Source organism: Centruroides vittatus, unplaced genomic scaffold (genome assembly GCF_030686945.1).
Source record: "Centruroides vittatus isolate TY-2023 unplaced genomic scaffold, ASM3068694v2 contig_120, whole genome shotgun sequence".
NCBI classification, from domain to species: Eukaryota; Metazoa; Arthropoda; class Arachnida; order Scorpiones; family Buthidae; genus Centruroides; species Centruroides vittatus.
Window position 1 is genome coordinate 2,157,891 of NW_027120768.1, and position 23,169 is coordinate 2,181,059.

The 23,169-nt window shown below is 28.8% G+C and overlaps 2 protein-coding genes and 1 long non-coding RNA gene across 3 annotated transcripts in view; 1 reads left to right on the top strand and 2 right to left on the bottom strand.

Annotated features, from left to right (window-relative positions):
- Positions 1–318, bottom strand: part of ergic53 (protein ERGIC-53) — a 30,285-nt gene extending 29,967 nt beyond the window's left edge. The window contains exon 1 of the mRNA XM_067281988.1: positions 118–318. Within this exon, the coding sequence (XP_067138089.1) occupies positions 118–280 (163 nt within the window). The 5' untranslated portion in view covers positions 281–318. The remainder of the gene's footprint in view (positions 1–117) is intronic.
- A 522-nt stretch (positions 319–840) lies between these two features.
- Positions 841–12,519, top strand: LOC136984971 (protein disulfide-isomerase A4). The gene is made up of 8 exons (XM_067282126.1): positions 841–985; positions 1,082–1,276; positions 1,529–1,667; positions 6,675–6,740; positions 7,649–7,744; positions 12,059–12,184; positions 12,267–12,303; positions 12,373–12,519. Exons 1-8 carry the CDS (start codon positions 850–852, stop codon positions 12,475–12,477), a joined length of 900 nt encoding a protein of 299 aa, XP_067138227.1. The 5' UTR covers positions 841–849; the 3' UTR covers positions 12,478–12,519.
- A 5,378-nt stretch (positions 12,520–17,897) lies between these two features.
- LOC136985066 (uncharacterized) lies at positions 17,898–22,877 on the bottom strand. The gene is made up of 4 exons (XR_010882274.1): positions 22,732–22,877; positions 18,811–18,908; positions 18,131–18,207; positions 17,898–18,039 (listed from the first exon to the last, which is right to left on the bottom strand). It is a non-coding gene; the product is annotated as an uncharacterized lncRNA (long non-coding RNA).
- Between the last annotated feature and the right edge of the window lie 292 nt (positions 22,878–23,169).

Consider the following 23,169-nt stretch of genomic DNA (forward strand, 5'->3'; position numbering starts at 1 on the left):
ACGTTTAAGCGTGAGAGGAGTCATGTAAGGAAGCTGCCAGCTTCCTTCATCAATGATGAATTCCCCCCCCCTTTCAATAAGGCAACGTGGACATTCGCGGTTCGATCACTCACTTACTTCCGTATGCTTCCCAAAACGGCACAGTTCCGTCCTTCTGCGCTAAATATGGTCCTTTAAAACTGTATTTATATTCGAATCTCTTGTGCGGTACTTCGACGCTACCGAAAATCACTACGATGCACAGAATAAGCAATAGAAACTCTCCCCACTTGGAAGCCATCTTGCAAGAAAAACAAGCAGACTGATCCAGTCGTCGTGGCAACCGAATTAATCCACCTGGCGGCGGAAATTCGTTTCTGACGTCATTTTATATACCATTTTTTTAGTTATTTTTCTGTGATAAATTTTGATGAGTTTTTAGTTATAATTTGAATTTTATTATGTGATAAAATATTAAAATGCTTAATTAAGTTTTATAGAAAGTGAATTTAAGTTAGAAAATAGCGATGCCTAAATTCATTTTCGGAAGCGGTGTTTGGTTAATTTATATTAAAAGAATAAAATTAATTTTAATTTCATTTAATTTTATTACATTTAAAATTAATTTTACTATTTTAATTATATTTATTTAAGTTAAATCGCTATTTTAAATAATTCGTTTTCATTTATTATTACTATTTATACTTGAAATACAAGCTTAATGTAAGTGTTATTAAATTATTAATTAAGATTACATTAATTTTTATAAATTATGTTGATGTAAGTATAAATATTATTATTATTAAATATATTAATATTTATTTTTGTAATTCTCCAAATTGCCGATAGTGGCATCGCAGTGCCACAATCATGTTGAGGTTGACGTGGTACACGTGGTTGTTTGTTGTTTTGGTAAACGGAAATGAACGAAAATTGACAAACGAGGAAGTTCTTCGGCAATTTGAAGATATTATAAATGAGGAAAAATATGTTCTTGCTCTATTTAGTGAGTATAAATTAATATATAAGCTATTTAAAGTATTTCTGCTATCTTTAAAAAGATCTACTGTTTGAAATTGATAAAATATTTGTATTTTTTAAGCAAAATCATGCTGTCAATGCGTTGAATGTGTAGAAACTGAAGCACTTTTAGCATCTACAAGTCATCATTTGGAAGATTCTTATGGTGTAAAAACTGTAAAACTAATCGAACATAAAGTACTTCAAGAAAGATATGGAATAAAGTCTTATCCTACAGTTTTATATATAAGAGACGGAATTCCTCTTCTATATGATGGTAAGAATTTACAAAATTTTATATATTAAAGAACATAAATTATATTGGCCTATCTTCTTACTAAAAGTAAGATAATTAACTAACATATGCTGTGTAATTAAAATAAAAATACCACATTAAATGTGAAATTGGCCTTAACTTAGTAATAAAATTGATTTTTAATATAATTTTGTTTTATTAAAAGTGTTTACGAGAAATTAAATTTTTATTTTAATGAAACAATAAATATTTTTACTACGTGTTTATATACAGGTTCCTTGGAACTCGATGCTCTTTTGGAAGCTATTGAAAAGAATCGTGAACCACTGATCAAATCATTAAATGATGAAAATTTTGAACATCTGACGCAAGCTGCAACAGGTGCAACAACTGGAGATTGGCTAGTTTTGTTGTATGTAATTTATTTAAATAATACAAGTTGATATAAAAAAAATTAGTTTAGATTGTAAAATTAATATACTATGTTTTGAATTAAATTAAATAATTTAATGTATCACATTATCAAATTTTATCTTCAAGTAACTAAAAGTACTTAAATAAATGAAACAATAAAGATACATTTTGTTTGTAGAAATATAATTTATTCTGACGTTAATGCTTTTAAAGTGTTTAGCTTCAGCTATATATATATATATATGTATATATAACATATCTGTTCAAACATCGAAACATAAAAGGAATAAAACTTAAGTGAATTTAAGAGTGGATCCTGCAATCTTCCTCTCTTCTTTGTTGTGTAGGTGTGTTGTTTTTCCCCTTGTAATGCCAGTCCTCCAAGTACATTTTTTATTTACACGATGTTTACAAGGGGTAATGAGAACATAAGAACATGTCAATCTCAGTAACTAAGTGAATAGCATGTCTTCGTATCCCAGCAGGACAGTCTCTTTTTCTTCTGATTCTCCTCTTTTAAAGGATTCTGTGGACCTGACAGCCTACCAATTTACAGTTGGGTTAGTAACTCTATTTCAGGTCTGCCCTTGCCAGGAAACCTGATTAATTTCACTAATTACATATGACAATCTCTGACCCTTCCAGTAAAACTGGTCCAGCCAGGCAGAAGACCAAATCCTTTAGTCCTTGCCCAAGTCTGCAGAAACATGAATAGAATAATATAAATATTTATGTTATTCTATTCCATATAAATATAGTTATTTGCACATTGTCCCAAATCTGTGATTCCACTCCTTGTTACTATTTATTAACCAATGGTTGTCTTGACATTGCTATTTAGATGTCTTTGTTCTCAAGAATAAATTAATTTTTTTACATGAAGATTGCATTCCTGCTAGCATATAATGCCAACATGAATTCTACATGTACAGTACTTCCAGAATGCATCAAACAGGGCATCAATGAATTGCGATGTTCTAAAATGTGTTCTGATATTCACTGTGAAATTCATCAATGAAGAGACCAATGCACTTGTCGAGCTTTGGATAGGATGAGCCCTGACGAAGCAATATGGCTGCCTCCACAGATATATTATTAACACTATTTATACTACTCATCTGTATTAACTCAAAGTTATTTCGACAAATGCCAATATAGCACTGTTTGCTTCCTCCATCTTGTGGAGGAAGCAAACAGTATAGCACTGGGTTGCCAGATGTTCTGGTAAAACCTTATTAAACTGTTCACCAGTGAATCAGTTGTGGCTGAGACTGATGCATAGTGGAATGTACCCTATATCTTTCAGATAGTTTGAATGAATCTTTATATAGCTTCTAAGAATTAATTTTTGTACATATGTTATATAACAGGGGGTGGGCAAGCAAGAGTTCATTGGGAGCTGAAATGTAGGTTTTGCAAAATGCATGGGAGCCGCAGTTCTGTACTGTCGTGGCGGATAGTATGGTAAGGTGCGCGATTTTCATTATATAATATAAATATAATATAAAACAAATACTGAATTTTTTTAATAAACATATTTTCACAAAATTATAAAAATAAAATTGTAAAAATAATAATAAAAAACAGAAATTAACACTTTCAGCAAGAGCCGCATTTGCCCATCTCTGTGTTATATAATGATGATCTTTAAACAAGATTGAAAACATTATTTCAGTTATTAAACTGGTTTTGTTACTTCATTTAGGTGTATTTTGAGTTAATTATAAGTAGTATATCCAGTTTGTTGCAATGTAATCACTACACAGCTTAAACAAGCAATTAAATACTTTTAATTTAATTCATTTGAATCTTTTAAATCAAATAAGTGTGTTAGAGTTAAGCTAAATTAAGATTAATATTTTAAAATGTTTAAGCCATTATAGTTACTTAATTGCTATTATGTTACTGGAAATAGTTTTAACCGTATGATATTATACAGAAAATGTAATATTTTATACAGTTATAATAAAGGATGTCTTATACATCCAGAACTGTAGGAGCTATGTTGATCTTTATTTTTTAAAGCATGACATTGCGTGAGGAGGAATGAATTCTAGTTATTTTGGTGCCAGGGAATAGAGACGTTACTGAAGAGTTTAACAGACTGTATCCAACCCACTATGTAATTGGTAGGAAGTCTGGATATAGGAAGTCTGGTTGGTATGAAATTGCCATTAAACTCTGGCAATTTCATACCAACTACTATCAAAATAACTTAAATTCATTCTTCTGCTCGATGCCACATTTTAACTGTAAAAGAATAAACAAACATCACTGTAACCTAAGTCTGGCTTCTGTGGGGCCAGACTTAGGAGACACCCTATAGAAAATTTTTAAAATGAGTGGTCATAAAGTGGAAGCTATTGCTAAGTGTTTTTTATTTGTTTTTCTATGCTACCATTAATAAATATTGCATGAAGTTTGTAATTGACCAGTAGATTTTTGTAGGATTTACTAGATTCACCAAGCTCAGGGTGGAATTAGGACAACAGCACATGCAATTTCATATTCTCTCTTACTTACTATATAGTATTGTCAAAGTTCTTCCTGCTTAAATTAGTTGATCTCATGAGAATCAGTGTGTTCTACAAAAGTTAGCCATTGTCCCATTTTTAAAATATACAACTTGTAACTTAAATAGTATAATTTAAGAAATATTGAAGCAAATAAATATAGAAATAAGGTTGTACTACTAATTATACACAAGATGAATTTTGAATCATACAACTGTATATATGAATATGTGCTTAAATATGAAGATCACAAATCCATGCAAGAAGCATGTATCTATGTAAATATAAACATATTTACATGACTCAAGTACAGGAATTTCCAAAATGAATGCTACCATTTAAATGATTGTAATTTTGTTAATTATGAGACAGATCTGAATTTGGACAGGTTATATTTTCAGAAATCTTCATGACAGTTTGACTTAAATATGCCCTATCCCCTTAGCATCCAGCCATAATAAAATGTTCTTGGCCAAACACTTAATTGCCATCATAAAAAGCTATTTTAATATCTGTGATACTCATCAAGTGGCCATCTTATTAGGATTTACTGTACAATACATGACGTGGGATGCAGTTTAAAAACCCGTGTACAATACAACAAATTCCATAAACTATGATGCATTAAATCATTTTTTTTTTTTTTTTTTCTGAATGTCTAATTAAAAATCTGAAAAATGAGACGATCTAAATCTGTGATATTCAACCTGGCTTTCACAATATTTTAGGATTTCACGAATTTCTAAGGATGTTTGTTGCAAAATCCCTTAATATTTAAAGTTTAAATGTATTATTGAATGGGTAAATTCCAGTATGCTTCAGTCTCAGACTTATTCTGTCAAAATAATTTATGGTTAATGAAGATGAGTCAATAAAATAACCACACACGTGGCTATATTGCATTGTCGGAGCTCAACGTATCTACAGTCTGACGAGTACAATGTGCATAAGTGAATACATTTTAGTACATCACAGTTCATCAATGTGCTGTTTGAAACACTCTGGAGTATACTCTATATGAGGTGTGTCACACGCACACCAAGGTAAATCATTTAGTTTCAAAGAAGTCACTTGCAACATTAGTCACAGATTTAGATTAACAAAATGAAATCCTTTAATGCATTTATTTAAGAGTCTGTTTGAAAAAAGACAAACCATACAGACAATTCTTATCATGCAACCAAACTACAACAAAATTTGATCAATAGAACTTGTTATTGTGCAGAGATTTATTTAAATTAATTTAATATTTTTTACAGAAATTGTTCAAATAAGGCTACATTCAAATGATCACGATCTGTATTAATAAAATTTTATCATAATTGCTTTATATAATATAAATATAATAATTTTATATAAGATATTTAAACAAGTTTAGTATCTATTAAGAATTAATATAAAACTTTCTTGTAAATTTAGTAATTTATTTATCATTAAGGAAAATTACTTTTCTCTACATAAACAATTTATTGTTTTTTATATTGTATTTAAAGACTTTTTATATATTAAAATCATTTTATTTGCCACTTATAAACAACTGAATTTTCACATTATAACTAATATTCATTCTTTTTGTCAAAATTTAGTAGAAAAATACTATTAATCTTGCAGGAGGTTATTTCTCGTGTGAATTGCCAGCTGATAAAAGCATTTTATCTTAATTTTATCTATAAAATTTGATAATTTTCGTTCATTTAGGACTATTTTAACGTCATTGTTGTCTTAATAAGTATAAATTTATTGTTTAAATTAATATACTTTAAAAATCATGAAAATTATTTCAAATTTTTTAAATACTAATTTACAGCTCTTAATAATTTAAATATTAAATATAAAAATGGCTTTCTTCCAACAACCTCATAAGACTTTCCAACAGTCCTTTCGTTTAAGGCTCTTTTTGAACTTCTTCTTTTCTTTTATTTCTCAGCTTATATTTTTTTTGAGTTATATACAGAGTCTTCCAAAAAGAATTCTACCATTTTAACTTATTGTAATTATGTTAATTATTATCTGAAAAATGTTATAATATACTGTACATTAAAAACATTGGAAAACTGTCCAACAGTTGCACACATTATAATTTCTCAATGTGTGCATCTCTTGTCATATGGCATGCATCTAACTGATATCTGAAATCTTCCTATGCTTGCTAAGGCATGTCTGTCGGCGCTCCTCCCGCAGCAGACACAATTCTACAGCTCCTGCGGATTACTATTGCTGCACAGTGATGAGTGATTTGCAAACTGTATAACACAAAATGCTTTCTCTGTTGCAGAGTCACCATCTTTGTTCATGGCACTTCCTAGAGATAGTAGATGACAATACATTTGAATTTAGATGGGAGATGAAATTCAGACAGTTACTCTATCAATTGGTGCATGATGTAAACTTCTTGGATAATAATTACATAATTACAGTAATAATTAACATATATATATATTTTATGATTTGTATGGACGTATATAATATTATTTAATTAATTTTCTTCATAGTTACAATGATGCATGCAAGAAAAAGAAAGAAATGTATCAAGTCCAAATGGAAACTGTTGGTGTACGGTAAGAATTTATACAAATTACAATTTTTAGTAAGAAAATTTTATAAATTCTTTTAAGTTAAATGATTATTATAGCTTGTTTATTTTCAAGCTTATTCTATTCTTAAATTGGTGAGAATGTAAATTATATCATCTACATCAATGGTTTTCAATCAGTGGTGTAATTCAGTTGTTGGAGACTAATGATTTAACATTGTGGTGCCACAAAACATTGTACTCCATTACATGGGATAGTAATAATAATAATTTATTAAAAATAAACTTTAGATTCATCATTAAACAACAGTCCTGGGCCGAGATGAATTTCTTTATGTTGGGATCATCCAGTAGTTGCACCAGTGTTTTAATCTGTTTTTCACAACACCCCAGACTGCTGCAATGTCCTGACAATCAATAGTTCATTTAAATCATAAATAAATTACAGTAGAGCATCGATTATCCGACCGCATTCTAGTCAGCAAATTCAAATGTCCACTAGTGATGTGACGCTACAATATTTGGTTGTCTTGGCTACTTTAATATTATTTTTGTTAAATTTTTGCATGTTTTAGCTGGCAGCACTGGCTCGACCATGAAAGGAGGCTAGTATTTAAACCAGGCCTAATACACTATACTAATAATGTATTTTTTCATACTTTTCGGTTATCCAACTTTTCAGTTATCCGACCAACCCCATTCCCCAATTAAGTCGGATAATCGATGCTCTACTGTATTGAGTATTGCACACTAAAGTTTAAAGGTGGAGTAACAGCTTTTAGCAAAGGTTGAAAATGCTGGTGTATATTGTCATCATTCTAATTTTCTTTACATTTCAAAGGCAAATTTATTGGATTTTGATAAATATTTTGAAGGTAAAACAATTCATAAATTGTCATTCAATTAAATTAATGTTTCAAAATTATATTTCAGTTTTCAAAACAGAGTCAATGTAGCATTTGTTGACACGAAAGAGTCTCCTGAACTAAAAGAGAGGTTTAAAGTAACAGCTTGCCCAGTGGTCATATAGTAAGTGTTATTTTTACTTTATTTTTTGTGTATAGTACAGCAGAACAATGCAAAAAAGACAGAATGTCATCAGTATAGAGTCTTCCTCTGCTTCTTTCAAAACATAGCAATTATAAATACTGCTTTGTTAAGACAAAAAAATCCAAACATTTTGGGTTTGTGAAATGGCTTATTTGTATACTGTTTTTCTCTAAAAATGGCTAATGAAATAGAATTTTGGTTTGATTACATACCAGATGATCAAATATAAATGGAAGGAACATGTGGAGAGAATGGACCAGGAGAGGCCAACTTAGTTACTGACTAATTGCAAAAGGATCTAGAAGTAGACCAAAGAGAAGATAAAAAAATTTTGAGACTAATACAGGTAGAAATCTGCTTAACCCATGAAGTCAGGTTGAGGATGATTTTTAATAAATTGTAATTTGCCCAGTTATAGTTCATTAATACTTTTCTTAGTAGTCTTTAATAATGGCTAGATATAACTAAAAACAGAAATTCCAGCAATTTAAGCTAGTATACTCGTATTCATGAGCCACAAATAGGTCTCATCTTGCTAAGACGGAGAAGAGGAACTCGCTGGTTAGATACAATCAAGACAGACAGTGGTCTGTCCCTGTGCCAGCTAAAAGAGACAGTTCTGGATAGAATGAGCTTGAAGAATCTGATCTGTAGGGTAACCCAGGGTCAGCAATGACTGAATGGTTAACAACAACAACTCAAGCAAATATTGATGAAAATAATTAGTGTTAAAAGCACTGATTAAGACTGATTATGACTGCATATTATCAGCCGTATGTTGAAACTGATAGCACAGAGCTTAAAAACACACGTTTACCTGAAGGTAATAATAATTATAACTTTGAGTACAAGTTTCATAAGTGAATTTTAATTGTAGTATGTAATAATTTTGATACTGTTAGATGACTGATAACAAAATACGCGATTAAAATCACTGGATTCTACTACATTATAAAGTTTAATCAAAAGAGAATTAAATCACTTCTAAATTTCTTGGCAATTAAATGTATTTATATAAGTGAAATGTTTTTGACTGTTGCAGTAAATAGAATTGAAATAGAATAGAAAATCTATGAAATTGATAAACAAATTAAACTTTAATTTGTGTTTATTCAATTAAAATGATTAATTTAAGTTTCTAGTCATCTACAATGCTTTACAGACATGGAAGGGATGTAATTGGTGGTTTAGGATGTAATACCGATTAATTATGTAATCTTGATTGAACCAGCAAAACCATTAGTCTGGCAAGGGTTTAGAATTAAGCATGCTGGAAAATTAATGGTTGACTCATATTGAATTTTGTATTTACAATATCTACTTACTTTATGAAAATATTTCAAATTTTATTAGCTACGAGATTTTCCAGAATATAAAATAGTTTATAAAATGGAATTGTGAAAGCATTGATTTGCATGAAAGTAACTAAGGTGAAAAGTAAAGTGTAAATTTAAAGAGTTTTAGCTTGTTCCAGAAACAGTTCTCAGGGACCATCAGTATGATGTATGTAAAGAGAAAAGCACTACAGTGCTGCTATTATGGGAATTGTTCTTGAGAATATACCACACTTCAAGGATGGTAAACTCTTAAAAACCACCACGGACAAACATACCAGAGAAACTCTAGGAAAAAAATAACTACATACATAGTATTAAGAATTTGTGTATTTAATCGTAAGGATGCTGCTTGCCTATCTGCAGCAAGGAAGTGTGTTATAAACCAAGACAAAGTTAAAACCATACACTAATTACTATTGTATACATTTAATGGATTTGTAATGAATTTTCATCATTGTTTGTATTTTATGATTTCTTTATTATTAGTTTTTGTATGTTACTTTAAGTTATTTATGAACAATTCATATTTGGAACACTTTTAAGAATGTTAAAATTTGAATTTAAAAGAATTCTCTTACATGAATGTTCAATCCTGAGGATAGCTACTAAGTTAGCTGGAAACATTAGGTAAATAAAAATCTGTTGTTGGAACAGGTTAGTACTCTTTAAATATGAATATTATTAATTTATAACACATACTTAGCTTGAAATAATTTTACCTATTCCATTCATAAATTAGAATAATTTGTTTTTAACTCATAGCTTTTATGTGCATCATAGGATTGGCCAAACTAACAATAGGAAGAGTCGAGTGATGGAACTTGACATGTCTAGATCAAACTATCCATAAAAATTTTTGTTACTTTGGACCTATGTCTCCCAAAATAGCAGACTGACTGCTTTATTGACTCAATCAGCTGTCTTTTTGAATGGTTTAACAAAAACATTGGATTCATTCCAGTATGCATCAGTCTCGACCACAACCGATCCACTGGTGAATGGTTTGATAAACTTTTACTGGAATGTCTGGCAACCTAACAAGATGGCAGAAGCAAACGGTGCTATATACTAATTTTACTTCATAATGTTGCTATATTTGCATTTCCAGACTTGTTTTGTTGGGTTAATAGAGATGAGTAGTAAAAATGGAGTTAATAACTATGGCAGTGGAAATACTGCTCCGTCAGAGCTTGACAAGTGCAACATGCATCAGTCTCTGCACCAACTCATCAGTAAATATTGGAACATATTTAGTACATTGCAGTTCACCAATGCACCATTTAATGCATACTGGAATGTACCCATTGTACTTTCCTCTGAGTTTAATTTTGAATGGTTTCTTCCATTCTTCTTTTCATGCAAATTCTCCCAGTATTTTATGAATGAGAAGAGCTTAATAAACAACATCATCATTCTAAGTACATTTCAACTTTCTACTTTGACAGTTCACATCCTTTTTAGGTAGGTTAAATTTGACTTCTGATGTTACCAAGACATAATAAAGTGAGGAATGTTATAATAATAGCCACATTATGATACTTAGAATTATAATAATAATAATAATAATATTTATTTTCGTAATATGGGATGGTCCCGTTACAAGGGGGAACATAATTTAAACACTCGATAATTTTACATTAATAATAGTATTTATCTTGAATTACAAAAAATAATTTTAATTATATCTCGTTACCAAATTTGTTGCTGGCCTTCTTGGACAGTTTAACATATTTAATGAAAAAATTGTACAATCTTGTTATTATAGTTGGGCTCATTTGAAACAACTTTTTATAGAATTCATTTAATTGATTTACTCTCGGATAGAGCGGAAATACCATATTTTTCCCTAATCTCTGTACAGCCTCTGCATGAACATATTATATGGAAGATTGAAATTTGCTCTTGACATATTTTGCATGTTTCGTTTCTGATCTTTATATAATTCTGATCCACTAATATATAAAAACTGTTTAGTCGGAGCTGCATATAAAATTTTTTTATCATAAACGGTAGGTGAAAATTAATATATTCGTTTGAAGGAGGAAAGTTTAAGTTCTCCATATACCAGGGATGAAATTTTGAACTCTGTAATTTAACTATTTCTTGATGGATAGAGTTGTTAAACAAATTTTCTATTAATGTACAGTTACCAAATTGCCAATCTTCTTCTGTGTTTCCAAATAAAATGGGAGAAATTCCATATTTAGCCAACAGTTGACTAAATTTAGTGAACCAATTGTTGACATAATTTTTCTTTGTTTCTGTTAGACTTTTCAGATTATTTAATATGGTATTAATCCAAGGGTTTTAACTAGTAATCAGTCTTTTATAAAATTTTTGTATTAATATTAAATAGGGCTCTAATTGTAGTCGGTTTGTGTCGTGACGTATGGCATATCCAGGGACCGCTCTGTCTAACCCATAAATTTTCCTTATATATTGTAATTGTATTATTTCAAAATGAGTTATCCAATCAATTCCCCATATTGGAAAAGCATAACATATTGAATTCATCACTATTGCCGAAAAAAGTTGCATTTGTTTTTGAATTGAATTAATTTTTATTTCGACCAATGGATATATAAGGTTATTAATTAGTTTATTAGCTTCATTTCGCATATTTTTAACGTGGGCTTCGAAGGATAGTGTTGACATTATGTTAAGCCCCAGATACTTAGAATTATAATATGATGATTCTGTAAGAGAATTTCTGTAAATTTAATAAAGGTTTTTTAAATTAGGAATTGTTTTTTGATTCCATTTTAAAAGTCATTAAATAGATTTTATTTATCTAAATAGGTATAGATGTCAAGAAAGCAAAGTTTACTTTCACACCCTTAAGCATCTGTGTTACAATCATAAATTTTTCCAATTGAATAATATTTTGACTTTAAATTTATGATGATTATAATACTTTGAACAACTGTTATAATTATGTATTTATGTGTGATTATAGTTTCCGTCACAGTAAAATGTATGCATACAACTTTCCAGAAATTACAGTTCCATATTTAGAAAAATTCCTGGAAGGTTGGTATAAAAATTCCAAGATGGAATCTGTTCCATTACCAAAAACGCCATTGTAAGTTTATAATTTTAAACATTACTTACTACTTTAACTAATTAAATATGTGTAAATTAACATTTTCTTTTTGTTTTTTCAGTGATAAATTAACAGATTATGCTGCAGAATTTTTGCTGGTAAGTTTATTTTTTCTTTATTTTAAGTTCTTAATTATTAATATTTAAATAAATATTTTTGTTTTATAGAAACATTCCAAGCAAATTTTGATGTATGCTGCAATGGTGATAATTATTGTATTTATGCTGAAATTTTTTATTTCTTTCTTCTCCAAAAAGGAAAAGAAAGAGTGAAGGCTGATGTAAAAATTAATAAAGAATTTTTTTTTATTGTAATATGCATAAATTTTTTGAAAATTAGTGGGAAAAAACAAACAAAATCCATGTATTTTACGTGTTTGACTGTGTAGCAATTCTGAAATTCTGTGCCTGGTAGAATAGATTGGACAGAAGTCTAATTAGCATAACTGGCAACATATCAGTTTGTTGAAGATGCAGGTTTGAACAAAAGGAAGAAAAAAGTGGCTCTGCACTCTGTTTTTACTCGCTGCAGAGCGACTCTTTTCCTTCTTTCGTTCCACCACTGATCTTTAATTGCGTCCTCGATAACACTAAGTAATGGTCAGAGCCACAGTCGGCTCCTCTTGTAACTCTTGTATCATCAGATCAGTCTCTTCCAAAATCTTCTGAAATATATATTTAAAATTAATTTAAATTTTAATTATTAATATTGTTACAAAATGGCAACATAATTGTCTATCTTTAGGCCAAATTCTCTAGAATAATTGATCATGTGTCCAAAAATAAACTGGTTCATTTGGCTTATTCTATGCATTCTTACTCTAGAACAATGTTTCTCAAAGTGGTTCCTACGGACCCCTGGGGGTCCATGGAACTGCTGATGGGCGTCCGGGGAAAACATCAGTGGTCTGCGAAAGGTTTAATAAAAAGTAAAATTATCGACCCATTTTCATTATTATGAAAGTTAAAAATAAATAGTAATCAATAAACTGATAGTCATTTTTATGTCCTGAGTAAGATATAAGTATAGATAAATACATAAAATACAAGTAATGAGAAGCATGGTGGGAATACTAGCTAAAGCTTGCCCATTTTGAAAATGGATTCTGTGCTTCATTTATTGCATACATTATGACATTTTAGAATTTATTTTGTATGTTTATAGAATTTTATATATTTATTAAATTTTTTTCAAAACAGTGATAATTATTGGTCGGTTTTCATAATTATAAAAACTATTTAATGACTAAAAATATATAAGTAATTTATTTATTTTGATTACTAATATGTTTTTCTATGAAAATTTAATAGATAAAATAAAGAACTTAATTTTATTCTTTACTTTACAACTGGATGCATAGGTAGACACTGGGCATCTTTAACATCACTCTTTATTCAGGAGTATTTTACATATTGATACGTGTTTTGGGCAGATGCCCCTCTTCTGTCAGCTTTTACTTTAAGACATTTAGTAAAGAGGTGCTAACTAATACACATCCTGTTTTAAAATACATATATTTACAGTTAAAATTTCCAGACAGTGCACTGAACAGCACTTAGTATTCACTGGTGACTTAATTTTATATTTTTGTAATGTAATTTATAATCCAATTAGAAATAAATTATACATTTTATTTTATTTTCACTATATTATACCTGTTTTTCAAAAACAGGCAAGCTTTAGCTAGTAATTTCAATAAATATTACTTTAAATATCAAAATGTTTTATTTATATTTTATTTTTACGTCACCATTCAAGACATCAGAGTTAAATTTGTAATTTTGCTGTTGTGTAGAGTCAGAGGCGTAGCTACCGTGGAGCAGTTGGAGCAAAGTGCTCCAGACACAAGAATTATGAGGGTGCCAAGTTAAAAAGGTCAATTGTAAAAACATCGATAAAAAAATTTTTGAATTTAATAATTAACCAATTAACTATTAGATTTGACTCCGTTGGACAAATATGTACCGTGCACTTTTTAAGTGCTTATCACTTGCATATCTTGTCACATCATCTGATAAAAATATTCTGGAAGGGTCAACGATGACAGCAACAGTAGAACAAAGTTTTTCAAAACTAAACTTAGTCAAAACTCATTTAAGAAGCAGCGTGTCACAACACCGTCTTAGCTCTGGCTATTATATCAATTGAAAAAACAATAGCTTGTCAACTTGATCTGGAGAAAGTGATTGACCGATTTGCAAACAAAAAAGCCAGAAAACAACAATCTTGAAGTTTTTTTTATATATTATTATGTATTTGTTATGAAACTAAACTTGCATATTTTGTCAATACAGTTTATATAATATGTAGTAAATATTATTAGACACTCCATACTTAAAGAATTATATTTTGTTTTATTATTATATTTTTGTTTATTAAATTGAATATCTTCTTGTTGAAATGCCTTGAATCTCAAATAAATTGTTATTAAGTAAGTTTTTAAATCAAAATAATTAGATATATGTTTTTAAATTAAATGTTCAAAATAAATTTTGCGAGACCTTAGGAACAAGGGGGCATACTGATTCTACTTGCTCCAGGGCACTGAATATGTAGCTATGCCACTGTGTAGAGTTATTTCACTTGGGGGTTCATGGTCAGGTTTTTGCTATGAGAAGGGGCTCGTGGGCATAATAAGTTTTGGAACCATTGCTCTAGAACATAGTTTATAATTGTAAGAGTTATATCACAAAATAGCTTATCAAATTAATGGAAATTTTATTTTTGTACACAGTTAAGGCACTAAGATCACATACACTACTCATGATCATTTGATGGATTAGTATGATTAAAGATACATTTCAACAAATCATAAATTGAAATAACATATTGTGGGTGATGATACACAAGATACATGTTTCATGATTGTTCTCTTTTGCCCATTGGATCTTTTGTTTCAAAAATCTACAGATCATTTGACACAGAACAGATGAAATTTTCATCAGAAGAGATTCAGATACAAACTTTCCAGAAGAGTTTTCATTTGAAAGATTCTCTGAAGAGCATTTCTGATTTTGATACATGGAAGATTCCCAAATCAGAAATGCTGCCAATGGATGATAGATAAATGAATGCAGCAATGTTACTAAAATGATCTTAATATTTACAATTTTATACTTTCCCTTACTAGCAATTATCTGAACTTATATTTTGAAAACTTCAATCAAGAGATGTACCAAATTCTACTTCTACAGCTTCGAGAATCACATGATCTAGAATATGTAAATTCTGTAATGTCCACAATAAATTAGAGAGATTTCCATTATATATGTTGTCTTTAGAATAATTTATTTTATAATGTCAATATTTATACATTTATGTAATGTGTTGATCAATAAATGTACAGTATATTGATGGTTTTCATGCATTATGTATTACTAATCTTTGTCCTTCATAATGTTATGAAATCTCAGCATGTTTTTCCAATATCTAACAATAGTAAACATGTGTATCCAGGTGCTTATGTGCTGCAACACATCCTTGATACCAAGTAATCAGTTTTGCTACTTTAAAATGAAAATAAATATAATAATGCATATTACATAACTTCAAGTAGGTCAGATTAGGTAACTAAAGCAATTCTAAGGTAATTGAGTAACATTCTCCAAAAAACAATGGGGTATGTGTCTTGATCTCCCATGGAATCTGCTTAGAGCACCACCCATATTCTCAAAATCCTGGATATGCCACTGATTGTAATAGTTCATTTGATAAAAGAGATTCAAAGATTATTACAGATTTGAAAATCTTATTTTTTTAATTTCATGATTTTGAACAAGATTATGTACTGTACATTTTCTACTTATAAAGTACTCATTAGCAGACAGTTTCTCAATGGTAAATGCTTACAAATCTTGCAATTGAATCAATATTGGATATAAAAATTATTCACTTCTTCAAACATTTGAATTATGTTTAATGACTGAGTCTAAGTTCTATTCTCACTTGTAGACTCTTCTTCATTGGCAGCTAAGTTAATTTTATGAGAGGGATAAAGATTCGATGAAAATGCTATTTGTTAGCATTTCCTTATGGTATTAATTAAGAATTTATCTCACATTCCAGATTGTGTAGTTTCATTTGATGAGCTTGTTTGTGACATAGAACACTTATTGGTTGACTGAGTTCATACCACATGATGCTACTCAGGGCTGAGCCCCCCAGTGGCTAAGTGGTTCCATTCCCTGAACACTGGGAGTTTGGTTGTGGGTTCACGTGGAGTTTTCTGGATTTTCTTCACATCTGTAATGCTTGAATAGGGGCCAGTTACCTTTAAAAAGACCTTCCGGAAGATATTCCCTAGGCAGATCACCCAAGTGTTGCATTGGCATAACTTAATAAACAAAAAAATACTCAGGGCTGTCAAGAGTGGTCCTGTTATACCATTTTTTTTTTTTTTTTGAATAAATGAAATACATGGAATGATTCTTTATTAGTGAAAAGTGGTCTTGAAGATTTTATTTTTTCTGTTCATAAAAATAACTAATTTATAAGGAGAAGGAACCACTGTGGTCCCTGAGTTTACTCTGGCCTGGAAAAAAATTTCAGCACCACCAACAGCCCTGGCTACTCACATAATTTTTGGCTAAGTACCTGGATCATACAATCATCTATGTTTCAAGAATATGTATATATTGTTTAGTAATATCAAAATAATTTTAAAAAATCAAAATCTATCATCAAAATGAAGGGTTTTACTATTCAACTATATAAACTTTGTAAAAAGTATAAATCAAAATTTGAAAAGGATAAAAATTATAATAAATTTTAATTTATAAAAAAATGCCAATTCTTATTTAAAACGTGAATAAATTATTAATTTTAAATATTTTATTACTCTATAATGTTACAGCATTAACATTGACATACATTATGCATTAAAATTATAATGTAGATGCATATTTCAGAGGACATATACTAATTTAACAAGTACAAACAGGTGAAAAATAAATTTTATTAGAAAATTAAAATTTAAAAACAAGACTTTACATAATACTTTAACATAACATCAGCTCAATCAGCATTCATTTCCTAACTGAGCTTCATACTAAAATAGTAAAATGTAAAGTTAATAATAATTTTACATAATTTCTGTCTAATGATTACAAAATAAAATTTTATTGATTGATAACTCTTATATTTGTTTATATTTTTTGTAAGCTGTTCTCTGTTTTAAAGCATATTTTCATTGTAAACATGTGATGTTATAAAAGATTTCTGTAATAAAAATCCTTTTTATTTTATTACTTTACTAGATATATAAATTTTAAGAATGAAAAAATGTAATTTATTTATTTGAATTTCTAAAAAGCAAAAATTGAATTTTTTATGACATTTCTTTTAACAACAATCTGTAGGTGTTAATTGACAGCATCAGAAAAATGTCATTTTCTTAATTTTGTGATAGAAATTGACAATTTTTATTTGAAAAATTCAATTATAGAAATTGACATGTTTTTAAACAGTTAAGAAAATGACGATTTTAGAAAATTGCAATTTTTAAAAATTAGAAATTGACATTTATAAAAAGAAAATTTCATTTTTAAAACAGAAATCCAGCTTAAAGGTAGGGAGATTTTATTGTTTCAGATGAAAAAATAAATAACTTAAATTAAATTAAAAATGTACATTTTTTTAAATGTGTATTTTAAATTTTATTTTAAAATATTTTAGATTATATTTTCAAAATATGAGTTTTAACATCTAAATTATAATTTTTTTAAAATGAAAATTATATAAAATTATTACAAATATCTACAAAAATTAATTTTCTTGGAGTTTTGTGTTTTTTCTATTTCTTCATTTTTGCTTGCCTTATCAACTAGATTTATAATCTTAAAAAAAGGAAAATTATTTATATTTTAAAATAATATAAATTCGTATGCAAAAAAAATTATATACTGTATATATAATTAATTAATTTACCTCACTAGTTACTGGGAATTTATTTGTTTCTAATTTTGAATAAACTAAAATTCCATTTATAGTGATTTCAAATGATGCTTTGAATGAAAAAATTAATAAATTTAAAATATAAATTGATTAAAAGTATGCTTAAAATTATTATAAATTAATAAAACAATAAATAGTCTAATGAAATAAACTGCAGTTTATTATATTTAAAAAAAATCCAGTTAATTTATATATATTTAATCATTAAAAACACTTATTTTATCTTTAAAAAAATTAATTAATTTTAAATATAATTATAATTTATCTTTAATTAATTGCTACTAAATTATTTTAAAATATAAATGATTTATGGGTGATAAAATAAATTTTAATTATGTTTTAACTCGAAAAAAAAACCACATTAAATTAGCTAAATTATTATTTTTATACGTAAAAAAATAAGTTAGCTTATTATTTAATTTATTTATTTATAAAAAAATTAGTAAAAAATAAAAGATATTTAATGATTTTAATTAATAAAATACAGGAGCAATTTTCTAATGTTTCTCCTCTTCCTATGCCTTATCAATTTAATTAATTTTATAAAGTAAAAATTAAAACATTTATTGATTAATAAATAGTTTAAAAATTACTTGAGAAATTCTTGTAAATAAAGTGTTAAATTTGAAAATTAATTTTTAAAAATTACTTACAAGTTCTCCCCTCTTCTCCTTCTGTATCAGCTTCAGGATTTGCAGCTTTAATTTTTTTCTGCAATTTCTGGAAGCGAGTGCGATAACCTCATTCCGAGCTGTGAAGATAAAAGGCTTTTTTTCTAATTTTTTAATTTTTCTCTTCAATAATTAATTTCAAAAATTCTTATTTTTAAAACTTATGATTGATGGAAACGGTACGAAAGTAATTAATACCTTTACAATATTTATCAGTTAATATATACAGATCTTAATTTCGATGTATACAAGTCTTTATTTTGTTTTATTTATACAATAATAGTTAAAATTATTGTTAACGACTCGAATTAATTAAATTTTTAATGACTTTTTGATGTGTTATTTATTGTATTGTTGGGTTGCAATTTGAAAAATTGTAGACCTATAAATTCCCACTGTCTTCTGACTGACTGAATGTCTGTCTTTCCTTAATTTCGAGAACTGAGTTAGATATATAAAATCTGAGACCAGACATGGAAACCGTAACGGCGGGAGGCCCCGATTAACTATGTTGAAATTGAATTGAAACTATATTTGAATTGAAATAACGTAACTTCCGGTAAAAACCGGAAGTTACGTTATTTCAATTCAAAACGCTCCCCGAAAGGTGTTAGACGACCGGCACGACTCTGTTGTTAAAGGAAAAGTATGATGTATACAGGGGCGAGCCACTACTAATTTGAGGTGGAGAGCATATATTTTAAATTAAATAGATTATAAATATGATTAAAAATTGTAGCCCGGCATTGTGACCATGTCACAATAAATAATTGCTCGTTGTTATTACGTTTTATTTCTATTGTTACGTACAACAATGATTTGTTTCGTCTGTGAAATGTACATTTTTTTACAATGGAATGTAAAATACTACAGTATTTTATAACACTAAAAAATCATGTAGATTATTTAAAAAGTTAACGTAAATCATAATGTACTGATTTAACATGTACAATTTATATAGGCTGTACTTTAGTAGTGTCTTGCTCCTGTACAACATACTTTTCCTTGTACTGTACATGCTGGTCATCTATATAACTCTGTTCTGGAGATTAAGGAAGGGAAGACAGGCAGATGGCAATGGGAATTTATAGGTCTCCAATTTTTGAAAATTGCAACCCAATCAATGACTTGTTTTACATGTAAAATGCATATTTTTAGATCATAATTATGGCCACATTTAAAAATAAATTAAACAAGGTAGGGCTTTCGCGCTTTTAAATTTATTATTTACTGTAAGGGGAAGAGCCTCACATAGAATACAACAGATTAATCCCAGCTCTGACTGACCTAACATTACGAGTAAATGTTTGATCTGTGTTCTATGAAAAATTTGTTTATATGGAGCCACCATAAATGACGTCACATCTCACGAGGGAGGGGGAAAAATTTAGAATGTATATCGCACAGTTACTTTACAGTGGCTAATAACTCATTGTAGTCTGTTAACGGGCGCAGTAAAGAAATTGGTACAAAAATTCCTGGATTTTTTTACCTTTCCGGATTCCAACCTGGATCCCCAGAGCGGTAGCCTGCCACCATAACAGAACGACTGCTTTACTGACAAATCTTGGTTTTATTTGGGAACAGACCACCATCACGTTAGAATGTAGAAGAGCACTGGTGGATGCTTCAATACCTCCTTCACTGTTGAGTGCCGCACTGCCGACCGCCATTGCTGGCGTGCTGATCAATCTCATGTGAGAGTCGATCATCCCTAGCAGTGGCACGAGGGTATGATATGCAACACACCACCCTTGGTATGTTGCCACTCGTGGCAGGACTACAAACAGCCGTTTTTGAGCATGTACGAGTGTGAAGGCAGTAAAATTAGTTACGATATCTATGGGCAAATCTGCCACGAGATAATAAACAATGCCCGTATGCCCGACTGGATGTATTCAGGGAAGATAAGGCAAAAGTTTAATAACTCCTGTGTCTTTTGTCAAAAAATTTTCTGAAATTTGGTGGGGAAGTTTGTGTATTAGAAGCACTGATGCTGTTAAATTTTGCTGGTTAAAGGTCAACAGGGTGGGGAAATAAAGGGGATGACGTTTAACATCTCCAGTGACGTCATACTTAATGAAGATTTTACTCGTAATTAGCATTTACGATTTTTTTTAAATATAAAATTCGTCTCTACCTTTAAGCTGTTTGTTATTTTATAACAATTAATAATATTAAAATCTTTCTATGATAAAATCTCATAACAGATGGCGCCATACACAATTTTAACATTTTTGCCGGGGAAAGTTTATTATATTAAAAAAATACAGGAGCAATTCTACTCTATTAAAATACTCAACTCGTTGCTGTATTTTAACCATATATTTTTATTAAAATATTATGAAAAAAATTAAATTATACATATTAAAAATACTTTAAATTGATCGCAAAGTATGTGCAAAAAGTATAATTAGTTAAAATAACACATTATAAAAGTATTAAAATAATTATAAATAATAGTAATTGAGACTACGAAGAAATTACTACAAATGTTAAATAATGAATGAGTGAATGAATGAATGAAATTGATTAATTTTTAATCGAAATTGATTAGTTTTTAAATGAATGAACGAATGGTTGATCAATTGTAAACATTGAAAGGCGATTAATTTTGAGACGAAACTGATCAAATTGTTACGAATTAATAAAGAAAATAAATCTAGTGCAAACAATTAAATCGATTTAAAAATCGATCTGTTTCTTTTATAATATTTGCGTTTCAATTGTTTACATTTAACTTCACCCATCCATCTATTTCGTTGCAAAATTAAATGCATTTTAATGTTACTTTCCCTGCTGTTATATAACAAAGGAAAGTATAGCGATGAGTCAAAGAAATTAACCTTCCTCCCAAGATTTTTACATTTTTTGGATTCGGGGGACCTTAAAATGTCCGGAAATGCAAAAAACAAGTTAGGGTTTTCTTCTGTATGTAGGGAAGTTTACGTGTATGTGCGTGGTGAGGAGCACGATTTTTTCACCCTCTTTGAAGCTTAATAACTCCTGTGCCTTTTGTCGAAAATTTCTGAAATTTTGCAGAGAGATTTGAGTGTTAGATGTTTTTGTTTCTAGAAATTTTCAGGAAAATCGAATCATTGATTGAGGAGATATGGCCCCACCTCTTAATATCACTCGAATCAATCTGAAGACTCATACAGGAAATGACAGCAATTATTAGGGAATAAAACAAATAAAGAACGCGGAGAAAGTCCAACAACCACGTTGCTAGCTTTTATAAACGAATATATGAAACAGATTTCTGCAAACAATTTCAATTTCATCAATTTAACATGCGAAATATCAATTATTTGATTAAGGAATGGACGAAACCGATCAGCTGTAAACAATTAAAAGGTATTTAACTTTGAGATGAAACAGATCGATTTTTGAATCACGTATAGAAAGAAATCGAACAATTGTAAACAATTGAAAACTTTAATTTAACAACGAAACAGATCAATTTATAAGAAATGAACGAATAAAATTGATCATTTATAAACAATTGAAACGCGATTAATTTTAACAAATAAAAAATTTAAATTTTTAAACGAATAAAAAAAATACAAATATAAGCAATTTGAAATGTAATTAATTTAAAATAAACAAAGCGTATAAATTGTGAATATAGATAAATAATAACTTAACATAAATATAACTTTGCGACTAGATATTATAAATAATTGAATGAATAAATTTTATATATTTGAATGTCTGAAGATGATCTATTTATGATAAAAATAAAAAAATAAAAATAAATAAATGCAGTTAAGTCGAAAATACATTTTAAATTAAAGGGGAAAAAATCAAATAAATTCTATTTTCAAATAATTGAATTGTAAACACGTGAAGCAAAGTAATCGAAAGTTAAAATCGAATTTAATCATTTTTCCAGCCACTTACCAATATTCAATATGCACTCTGACAGGCGCCATTTGCTTAAAAGTACAATGACCTTTCCTTTGGTGTTTAAAAAAATATATAAATTAACAAAACAAGGTTTTTTTTCCTTTATAAAAAAATATCAAACAACCCTCACAAATATTACAATTCAGATGCGTTCTGGCATTAGAAGATGAGTTACCATGGTAACTCTAGTAACAAACGTGGAGTGACGTAATTTCAGAGAACGCACTCTAGCGGATAAAATATTTAATACTGAAAGATTAAATATTTTTATTTATTTTTAATAAACATGTTATTGGATTTTTAAGTCTTATAAATTGTTCCAATGTATTATTTATTAATGAAAAAAAATTAGGAAAAAAAAGTCGATTTTGAAGCGAAACTGATTAATTGGCCCCAATTTTCAAAAATTGGTATAACTATAAATTACCTTTA